Source organism: Antedon mediterranea, chromosome 2, assembly GCF_964355755.1.
Source record: "Antedon mediterranea chromosome 2, ecAntMedi1.1, whole genome shotgun sequence".
In the NCBI taxonomy this organism is placed as follows: domain Eukaryota; kingdom Metazoa; phylum Echinodermata; class Crinoidea; order Comatulida; family Antedonidae; genus Antedon; species Antedon mediterranea.
In genome coordinates this window covers 6,207,391-6,219,506 of record NC_092671.1, presented here as the reverse complement: position 1 = coordinate 6,219,506, position 12,116 = coordinate 6,207,391, and the positions used below count along the sequence as shown (strand labels likewise).

At 31.4% G+C, this 12,116-nt stretch overlaps 1 protein-coding gene across 20 annotated transcripts in view; it reads right to left on the bottom strand.

The window, feature by feature from the left end:
• LOC140040179 (CUGBP Elav-like family member 2) overlaps positions 1 to 12,116 on the bottom strand; it is a 111,033-nt gene that overhangs the window by 44,238 nt on the left and 54,679 nt on the right. For all 20 annotated transcript variants that reach the window (XM_072085909.1, XM_072085903.1, XM_072085907.1 and 17 more), the window contains 3 exons: positions 6,703 to 6,928; positions 2,135 to 2,217; positions 188 to 236 (listed from right to left, as the gene is read on the bottom strand). In XM_072085909.1, the coding sequence (XP_071942010.1) occupies positions 188 to 236; positions 2,135 to 2,217; positions 6,703 to 6,922 (352 nt within the window). In that variant the 5' untranslated portion in view covers positions 6,923 to 6,928. The remainder of the gene's footprint in view (positions 1 to 187; positions 237 to 2,134; positions 2,218 to 6,702; positions 6,929 to 12,116) is intronic.

The following is a 12,116-nucleotide window of genomic DNA, read 5'->3' as shown; positions in this document are numbered from 1 at the left end:
CGGTATGCTTAGGATGTATGTACTAAACCCACATCTGTACTGCAACTTTGTATAATATTTATTAGATGATGTATATTCATGAGAGGGAAAATGTTAAGATTAGAGAGGTTTACAGTGTATTAACCACTAAATTATTGACGTAAAAAAATAAAAACATTATTTATCGGTCATCAATTACGGTACTTACCACTTCTCGTTTCACTATCCGCTGGTTTCATTTGTACCGGATGTTTCATCTGAAAAGATACAAAAAAAAATGTTTCATACAAAATTTATGTTTTTATATATTGTGCTAGTTTGCTTAATTTTCAATGGGTAATTTAGGTACATCAAGTATTCCTTTTAACCAATTTAGTAGGTCAAGTTTTGAATTTCACTAAAATGTAATGAGTCAGCCAGCCAAAAGTATCTGCATGTTTTATCTTTTGTTTGTTTAATTTCTCTCTTTTAAGAGCATTTAGTATGCACGTAGAAAAGAACAACGCGATTACTTCACACGTGATAAATCATAAAATAAAACTACCGGAATGTGAATAAAACATATGTAATCAAGCATGAATAAGTATACATTTTATAGAGTACCAAATGTGAAAATTTGAAACAAAATTCTGTAAATATCGCTCGAAACAAGCATACTATTGATGTCTAGTAATACTAACAATCTTTATAATCCAAAACGTCAGAGTTGTCCTTTTTCTTTGAACTTATTTTATGTTGTTATTACTAGAATATCAAATTTCAATGAGGGAAAGCGATCTCTAAAGGTCGCAGTTGTGCCGTCGTTAATTTGAACCTAATCAACAGAAAATTTGAGGAGTGTAGATGATTAATGGACGCTAATATATGCCAATTAAAATGTTGGCAAATATGAGATTGAGGGTGGAAATAGAGAGTTAGTAACCATGGTAAAATATTGATTTTTGACTAAGCAATAAGCTACATCAAGTTGCATAGATATTAGTCAAAAGCATGAAATATAGTTTCTAGACAAAAAAAAAATTACAGGAAATTGTGAATTTGCAAGTTTTAATAATTGCATATTTTTTTCAGCCGTTTTAATTGTATCATCTATTTTATAGGAAGTTTTTCCCATGATGATCATGATTTCTTATTTGAGTATCAACTAACAGAATTTATGTTCAGAGATGTGCATATCAATTTCCCTCTGACGGATGATCCAGTGCTTGTAATGACTTATGTGTCGATAAAGATAAAAATCACTCACTTCAGATGTAAAATCAAACGAACGATCTATCTTGTGACTGCTGATTGTAAGATACTGAAACTAAATACTGGCCCAGGGATGTAATTTTGCTGATGTGAGGTGGGAGAGGTTGCACAGCCTACAGATTAGTCGAAGACTTTCACCCAGTTCTACGATGGCAGCTCATAAAAAAACCTACAATATTCTCTTTTTACTTACTGTATAAGCTGCCATTGTTTCATTAATTAATGAATACTTTGTTTAACTTCTTTTACTTACAGTTGAACTATTTCACAAACAAGCCGACATTGTTTCATCTCAAACAATACATGTAATTTATTATAAAACAGGCTAGATTTTACTCCCAAAAAAACTCAATAATTTTTACTTAACTAGTAACTCGGCACAACAAAGAATGCCAGGCCCAAAACAAATTTTAATAATACTAATGGACAATGATATAATTTGAGTAATAAAAAGTATAACAATTTTAAATATATTTAAAAAGAAAACTAATCTTGTTCGTAGGGAAAAAAACTAGTTGTATTAGGATAAACTATAAATAGTAACAAACTACTTTCAGTTGACAGTCTGATTGCTGTTGGATCTTCTTTTTATATCTAGATAATATAGCGCCCTCTATATTAGGATCAACATAAGCCTAAAGAAAAGATTTCTTTGCTTTCATAATTCACATGTATTTGTTATATTACCGTATATGACTGAGTATAGTTCCAGGCGGCCTAAACTGTGAAATTGGAAGGAATTGTCCAAAGTCTTGTGTACAAATTTAGCCTGATTTAGGGGGCGCGATTATTCTCAACAAGCATAGAATTATACACGTTATAAGGATTGTCCTTGGAGGGTTGACTGGTTTTAAAACATATTTTTTTCAGCCGTTTTAATTGTATCATCTATTTTAAAACTTACCCCTGGTAGTGTTTTCTTATTGTGTAAATTTTCTTTTGCTACTAAGGCATCTTTCCTAAGATAATATGTGACAAAACAACAACCTGAAAAATACACCAAAAAAAATCACAGTACATTAGACATTTACAGTTGAAAAAAAAAAAAAAAAAACAAATTTTTAAATCCTAAATAAATAATGATTAATTATTTGGAATTTCTGAAACATGTGATCTCACGTACAGTAGAGTTACCCCAGTTAATATTGTACAACAGATAGTTTGAGATGAATAAATAAATTTCTGAGCAATGGGATAGCACCCCATAGATGAAATATACAGGTATGGAAAGCTACAGTAGTCATATACAGGTATGGAAAGCTACAGTAGTCATATACAGGTATGGAAAGCTACAGTAGTTGTCGTCATATCAAAGAAATGTAATGTGTAAATAATGGAAGTACAGTGTACTGTATACTATATTCCCATCATTGGTTTAAACAAATTATAATACAAGATGTTTGAAGGGTCATTTCAACGGTCAAACATGTCAACCAATCACATGTTTGCATTTAGCCAAGACAGTTCATGTCACAAGTCTGATAATTAATTGTTTTTATTATCTTGTACAAGAAATTACATAACAAATTGCACTCCTACTTTCGTACTTATATCTTGCTTATATAGATCATTTTGCAATCCGATTAATATAAATGGACATTGGTTACCATGACGAAATTGTCGTTACTATGGTATTCCCATTTGTGTCAGATATATTAAAATAAAATTGCTATTCTACTGAACAATAATTTCATATTGATATTTGGAGCCCTGTAGTGGTGATTTCTTAAAATTACAATTATATCATTTTTCAATAATAATATACACATTAATTAACAATGTTAAGTTCCTCAAATAATCTTAATACTTCTATTTGTAATTTTGTATACAAACAAGAGCCTGTTTAGACAAAAAGATCTAAAATAATACACCTAGCAATTAAATAAAATAATTAATTCACATTTAAATTAATTTTAGTATTAACGTTTTCCATAAACATACTTGTTTACACCCTCACAACACAAGGATTATGTCGCCCTCTTTATTAACCTAATATCTTTAGTTTAATGAAACAGCAGGTCAAATGTCAAATATAGGAAACAAAAACATTCAAACGAGTTGATTACATAATTCAAATCAATTGAATGGATGAAATTGATTTCCAATATAAAAATGTTATGATTGAAGTTTGACAAATTATAACATTGTTTAACTAGTACAGTACAGTGTCTATATTGATATAGGAAGACAATAATAAATGTATCAGTTTAATTGTTCTTAAAATCCTAGCACAATAGCAACTTTTTTTTAAATAAAAAAAATGTTTTCCACCAGGTTCAATTATAAAAATACAACTTGTTTTTTACAGCACATGTTTCCAATTCATTTGGAAATATACTACCTCAGTCTGGATCACTTTGTCAGATGATTTGATATGTGCAAGAACACACAAAGAAATTCTCCCTGGAATATTAAAGGTTCCAAATTAATAATTTAGATATCTACCGGATGTTAAATGCCTATTAGTATTTCATTGTGCAAGATTAAAACATTGCAAGATTATACATTGTATAATATGTAATAATTGTATAAAAGAATATGTACAGTCATGCCAGGTTGTATAGTATACAAATAATGAATGTTTATGAGTGCAATGGTACAAATAATGGCACGAGGTGAATGATGAAAGGTTATATCAACGAGGCAAAGCCGAGTTGATATAACCTTTCATCATTCACCAAGTGCCATTATTTGTACCATTACACGAATACAAAACATTCATTATTTGTTTTATATAACATCTAGACGTTTTTTTTTTCGTACACAAAAATGTTTCAAAAAGTACTATTTAACGATCGTTGAATAGTGCGTACTATTGCACGCCATGTGACCCACATTCGTCCAATCAAATGACAGGAATTTATATAGGTGTTATATAAAAAAAAATATATAGTTACTGTACTACGATTCATCTGTATCCAGAGTGAAAAAAGTTATAAATTGAATGCACTCCAGAATAATTTATCACTAATCCTCTATAAAATGAACATGAGATTAATCTAAAAATTCATTTCTTGAATTTCTTGATTTTCACAAAGAACATACTGTAGTAAATTGCTTCCTAGCCCACAATACACAAAGAAAGGTCTTGCTATTAAATTCACAAAAGTTGATATAACTGTAAATTTGCATAATTAATCAAGCAGATAATTGTTGTTAATTGCATAGGTTCAGGTATAACAGGTTGTTTGTCATGTCTGTGTTTTGTAGACATTAGAACATTTGTTAAAGTTGAATTCACAATGGCACTGCGACTGGAGGAGATTGCTATTCTTAGGCCCTGTTCACACCCATGGCATTTTAGCGTTTTAGTGCAAGACTCATTTTTTATTTGAACACTCATTTTGAGAGCTGAGAGTACAGAGTAAAGAATAAATAAAACGTGGGTGTGAGATCATGAATATGCAAAAATAAATGTGCTTCTGTTGTAACGATAAGCATTTCTCTGTGTCTGAACATCTTGTAGGTCTCTGCAGAGTACAATTTGACCTAAATGTTAACGCTGTACGCTAGATACGCTATATAACTCCAGTGCGAACATAGAATTAAATAACTCTAATCTTTCATTCTGTTACCAATTCTGCATGTATTTTCACAACATTGTATTATTTAATTATGGATTTTACTAGCATAAATGCAAGAACTCCAATACAGCACTGATGAAAAATAACACAATAACCTGGTTTTCAAAGAAATGCTAGTCCACTGAGGAATCCTGTTCAACTTTATGGCTACAGATTTCTCAAAGTAGAGTGTGAAATCTTGAAGAAAACTTGCATGAGGTATTAGCAATATCACACAATATTACACTGTTACTGTTAGATTCACCAAGCGATTAATTCACAGCCATAATCAAATCTGCAGAGGTTCAAGGCTCTCTTCACTCATACTGTAGTTCTGGTGGTACTGTAGATTACAGTAGGTCTTCTTCGATAAGGACACAAGTTTTACACATACAAAACAAATAAGCAGCGTTGGTGGCAGCCCGACACGAAGGTACCCTTATCAATCAATCAATTTGACTTATAATAGTGCCGGTATCCATAAAAATAATGTAATAATGCTTGACAAAGTTAGTCGTACTTTGAAGGCGATTACGTTTTCTGATGTCCATTGGTACAGTATTCCTTAGTTAAAGTTGTTGTATGACATTTATTTCATTTATGTTACTGTATAAATTAAATCGATCTAATCTAACGCCTATGGTGGACAAAACAACCGGTTCAAAGAAATTGCCATTCTCAAATTCACTAAAATCCTTGCGGCATACTTGAAGAGCACCTAGAACATGTTTTTAAAACTACAGTATTGGTCAAGAAGTTATAAGCATCCCAGCAACCTATTCAATCAATGTCGTAGCCTGTCTGTAGCGTCCCATAACGCACAAACTACTTCATGCGATTCATAGACCAAACTGTGCCACTGTCAAAACAGTTACTAACTGGACTCTAGATCTTGAATATTGTTTTCTATAATATCTTACAACTTTACAAACTAATATTGCACTATTTAAATAGAGAGAATGTACTGATGAATGAATGAATACAGACATGATATTGTGTACTATGAGAATACTTCTGAATAATGTATAATGAATCCAAGGTCGATACAAAGAATACAATGAAGCGCGTTTGTCTATAAATAGACCATCATATTTTAATGTTGGTCAATGTATTCACAGGAGAAATTTTCAGGTGAATCCAATAAAAAAATGTAGGTTTTGTATTGTAGTTTACAGATTTACTTTAATTACTAATTCAAACGGCAACAATTTAATACTAAATTTTTTGCAAAATGTCCTTAAATGTTGGCAAATAAATCTATGGTCTATGGTAAAACAGATGAGAAATTCCACAAAATATGCATTCAAGCCATGAAACATTTAATAAAGAAATTAAAAAACAAATCACTATCTATTTACTGTACACACTCTACATCACACTATAGATGTATATTACAATACTGTAAAGCTTGGTTCCCACTAGAACGTAACGCAAGGACGTAAACGCAACGCAAGCGTTTTAACCAATGACAAGCGAAGTTATAGATAGTTGGCAATCACAAGCGAATAAGCCATCGCTTGTGATTGGTCAATTCACTTGCGTTGCGTTACGTCCTTGTGTTGCGTCGCTAGTACTGTATTGCTTTCCAATTGTTAATAAATAAATGAATGCTATCTATCAATCGATGTTGTAGTCTAGCCTGGGAAACTGAATCAAATCAACTAAATACACGCCTTTATGATACTGTAGGTTTTTATTTCTTAATTTTAATTTATCTGTAAAGTCTTGATGACTCTCCTCGCAGAACACCAGCACTGCATTCTATTGTATCCAACAACAGGGTGTTACAAAAGTAAACAAAGAGGCACACGTAGTTGTTGCTTATTTATATAATATACAAATATTTACATTTTTTAAAAATATTTAGCACTCACTCACTCACTCAAAGCTGCCCAATCAGCCAGCTTACCTTTACTCTCATTTGTATCTTTATCCTTGAGAACTTTCAACTGGTATACGGGCCCACCATACGTTTCTAACATTTCTCGCAATTCCGTTTCGGGCATATCCTTTGGGATCTGGCCCACAAACATTTTGACAGAGTCTGGCTCGGGCTGCGGTGACTGTGGATGCCCATGCATTGGGTCTCCTAGAACCCCTTGGTCCATCATGGTATGATTGTTATACATATATACCTGAAAATTAAAAGAAATGTACAAAATAATACAAAACTAATAAATAAAACAATGACAAGAAATATTACATAAAAACCATGACAGACACAACACTAGAACAAAGAAACATCAAAACAGTGTTAAAATAATAAACATAAATGTATGTGTGGAAAACTGTGTGCAAAATAAATGTACAGTACTCTACTGTACCTCACAAACTAGCATAAATGTGCGCATTGCACTATTAGTTATATACAACAGAAAATCAAACGTCGTTGCTTTGATTTAGACAACCAATGAAAGTACTTTCACACATATTAAACCCATCCTTTTTTTTCATAAACTACACCAAAGTATAATTCCTTAATATATTATAAGCAAAAACCTAAAAATGAAAGTGACCAATATTGATACACTGTATACATTTAAACAAATATAATCTTATAGCTATATCTCGTATCAGATATCGGCGGAGAAATTACACACTAGGTTATACTATATAGAAAAAAATATCGAAAGCAATAACGTCATCATCAAGGCTTAGTTGCCAGTCTACTTGAACCTCAGAATTAATTAAGTACATCTTGTTGCATGTTCTTTTTCCACATCCAGACCATGTCTCCTGTACGATAATGTGGTTTTAAGCACTCAACTTAGACCTACGCCGCCAGTGCACATTGTCTAGCCAAAATTGTGTCCTTTGCATAGAAGGCTTTAGACTTGCCCCAGGTCTTTTGTATGTTGTTACCACCATTCAGCGTTTTGATTCATGTCTGTATCCCAACTCAAATATTAAACATATGAAACGCCATGTGTGTCAAAATATCTTTAAAGTGAATTGATGACTAGACTGTAGGGAACAGAACATAGAGAGAGAGGAAGACTCTAAAACAATTGTTTGTTTTCCACAGATTTTTCCCCTTGTTTTTAGATTAGTGAAATTGATCAACAAATTAATAAATAGATCAACAATATCTGGAATATTTATTAAACTCATTTAGTTTTCACTCAACAAAACCATGTTTTTAAAGGAAAAAGAAGTTCTACATAATACCACCTAAGCCTTTTATCCCTTGATTTTGACATTTTTATTTATTTTTGCAATATAGTTTGTTTAACAGATGCAAATGTACAGGTATAAATTACATTCGTTAATTACTTAATGTCAAAACACAATAAGCAGATTATAAACTAGTCAGGAGGACAATACAAACAAATAGTATACCAAAAAGTGTTATAACACAGTCTATAAAATATTAAAACCAGAAAAATTAATTCATCAATATCTAAGATTCGTATCTAATCATTCACAATGTTCCCATGATGTATTGTACAACACATCCATCTGCCAATGCTATTCTATATTAACTACCCTTAGATAATTAAATGATCAGCCCACTAAACACACTGATACTGATACTGATAGGTTACTTTCTTGTGTAGAGTGAGACCAAGTGCAGAATTTGTTTGGGGTTTTGTCATTGTTATTAGAAAGATATGATATTCATTTGCAGGTTCGTTATCTGTAACTTGTACCAAGAGGTGGATAGGCCGCCACAGCATTGAAACTAGAAAGAAAAACAAGTTCTACTACTTTACAGTACAGTAGCTATCAGTATCAACAATTTGGGAAAACTTTGTTCTTAGAAATTAAATAACACTCCTGTATTTTGAAATTCATATTGTCAACATTACAACAAACATCTACAGTACAGTACATTAACCAAATGTTATTGGTTTAGGTTAGGTATACAATAATTGTGATAGGATCAGTGTTATCTTTTTTTTTGGTTTAGTGATTGGCTTCAACAGTTACAAATTAAGAAAGTTGAATTTACAGTTCAGAAATATTATTTGCAAATCATCTGGCCAAACCCATCATTGTTGTTGATAGCAAGGCTATTGTGATCAGGAACAATATTTGAAAAGAAACATTTGTTGTTACACATTACATCACAGATCTTTTAACAATGATCATTAGGCTAAACAATTAAAACAAAGATTATTTTGATGACTAAAACAGCACTAGACAAGCCTAGAACAAACACTGTTCAAATTGGGTATAAAGCCCAGTGAGAAATACCAACATGGAGATCAATAATTTGTCAGAGACACTGTTCCGTAAGTACTATTTAGTGCCACAGTGACGCAAGGCTTATTAGGCACAATATTCTCAAACCCGATAAAAGTATTCAAAAGCTCTATTCAACTGTGATGTGCTTGTTACGTTTCACAATGCAAGCACTGCCTGTGAAATGGGGTGTATGCTATGCACACACAACCCTGCCAAAAATTTGAAATTAATCGAGAATGGAACAAATGAAACTGTATAATCAAGCATAAACCGCGTAAATTAAAACCGTTTATATTTTTCATTCCTTACTGAAAAAAGACAATAAGTTAAGGTTGATATTTTAACTTTTTATAGACATATACTGATCTAAACAAACTAAAGCTCTGTCTACACTATCAAACTTTATGAGAAGAAAAATGTGATGTGCCCATATGGACATGATGATGTTATCATCGCCATATTGAAGTATATCACTATCATATTTGGGCACAAACTAGTTTGATAACGCAGTCAAAACTTAAGAATCATGAGGCTAGAATTAGGATCCATGACACAGGAGGCCAGGAACATTGAATAAGAACAACAATATTTTACATCATATCAATGCAAGCATACTAACTGATTTTATTCGCATTACTACAATAGAAGGAAATAAACGTCTCATTAAAAAATTACTAGAGATCTCTGTAGGCACTCTAGGGTGATGCGCTCGATAAAATAAATGACAATGTGCCATTAAAATATTTACATGCAACATTGATACCATACAAGTTTGCTTACGTAAACAACATTTGGTTCATAATACAATATTGAATAGAATATTTTGGTCATATTTTTCTACGAGTATGTATTGTTAAACTACAGATAATTAATCTTATTAAATGCGATGAATTCAACCAAACTTTGATGCAAACGATTATAATCATAAGTGAATATGTCCTCTAAAAAAAACGTAGTGAATTAATTAAGTTTCTGACAATGATCCAACAATGACAGGCAGTTTGCATAATTATTAATTGCTCCATGATCAAGTAATATAATTTGTTAAATAAACTTATTTACACAAATTGGAAAATGAGTTACTTACATAAGTAAATCAATGCCCTATAAATATTCATGATGTTTGAATGTACAGTATGTAAAGACTTTTGGAACATACAAGGCTATCACTACGTCAAGTGTGTAGGAACAGACTATCATGGTACTTATGTTTGCAACATTATCCTGTTTATAGATTTGAAATTGTATTTTCTGGGAATATATCAAAACAACCTGAACAGAATTGAAAACTTTTAATAAGAAAATAACCCTATTGTGAAATCAGTGCATGTATAGCATTAGCATACATTTTGTAATTGTTGCGGTTGCTATGCTAGGTAAACAAACTACAATTTGTGAAAAATATTTAGTATCATTCACGCAGTAAAATATGTAAATAAAATTGTTTCATAATTTATGGTATGTAAATTGTAATAACAATAAATATATTTTGATTTGTGCTCTGGTAATTAATTTTATATTGTGATTCAAATTATTGGTTATCAGTTTGTAGTTGGATAGTAATTATCAGTTAAAAGTACATGTTCCCTGAATGAAACTTGTCAGATAATGTAATTATCAAAATAATGAAAATTCATATTTATAAGTTTTCTATGTAATTCAGTGAAAATACCAAGAAATCTGCAAACAATGGTTATTGTTAAATTCATGAAAAAAATGACAATTGTTTATATGTTACAGTAACTATTATTTATTGCTATCAATGGTACATCAGTTCCTATAACTTTCAACACAAAAATTATCATGCGATAGATAACCATTCACACAATAACATTTTAGAGTATTAACTTTAAAAACTAGTCGACAGACAGAATTACGAGTAAACTTTATACTCCTATGGTTGGAAATCATAGCGATCATGAACATCCAACTGCATTCTGGGAACCGAGAATATTCGATAGAAATATACGACCTGGGTAATAAATAAAAACGTAATAATCTGGCATCCAATATATGACCCACAAAAGGACACATGAGACCACTTATGCTAATAATAGAAAATATTATATTAACCGTGGGGATGTAATGTAATTTATACAAGCTCGGAAAGTATAAATAGGTCTGTGCATTGTATTATTCATTTACTTTATTATTAGTACGCTATTAGTTGTAGGATATGAGCTTCCAGGGAGCTTACCATGAAATGGAAAAGGATCTTTAACAACTAGTGAAAGATCATCGATGTTAGAAAATAGAATGTTAGGCTACAAATTTACATTTTCGTTTTCAGTTCGATTATGCGGATTAATTAACTGCATCGTGAACAGAATTTATCATGAACGCGCTTGACATTTTTAAATAATACATTTTCAAGCAACTTTACAAAACTATAGTTTCAATTAGAACAATTTCTAGAGTATTAACTAGTCGACAGCGCAGTGACACATCAGAAAAACGACTTTTAAAATGGGTCCATCATCCATTATAATCGTTACTTATAGCATACAAAAAATAATGCAATATTACTCACATAAATCAACACATTTTTTTTTTTAATATAGTAATATTTAATAACAATAAATGCAAAAATTTATATAGCACCGGTATAGTCTATCCGAGTTTCATTTGCATTAACAACTTGTAAAAAAATAAATCAGCATGTTTTCAGATTGATTTTAATATTATTTTAATTATATTGTTAATAAATGATGAAATGAATAATTTCTTGCATCTACGGTCTTTTGTTTGTAGTAGTATTTAAAACATTTTATTACAGTATGAATGATTATGAGCATATAGTCAAACATAAATGTGACCAACTCATGTGCACAACTACTCTCAAACAAGGTTCTGAAAGATGCTACGGTATTTATTGGGCAATCCGGATCCGGCAATCCATGATATCGCACTCACTTGCCTGTCTAGACAGCAAATTCTTCCACAATCCTATCTAACTAGGCCTAATCCTTTTCTTCACATAGAAAATATAGAGCTACTGTAGGCCTAGTAGTAGTATGCCTAGGCTGCTCTATTTTACTAATCCAGTCTATAGGCCTAGCTAGGGCCAGGCTGAAGAGATAAATAAGTTTATTTTCTTGTGTGGGCAGTGTCAAATAATGACAACATTTGCAAGAC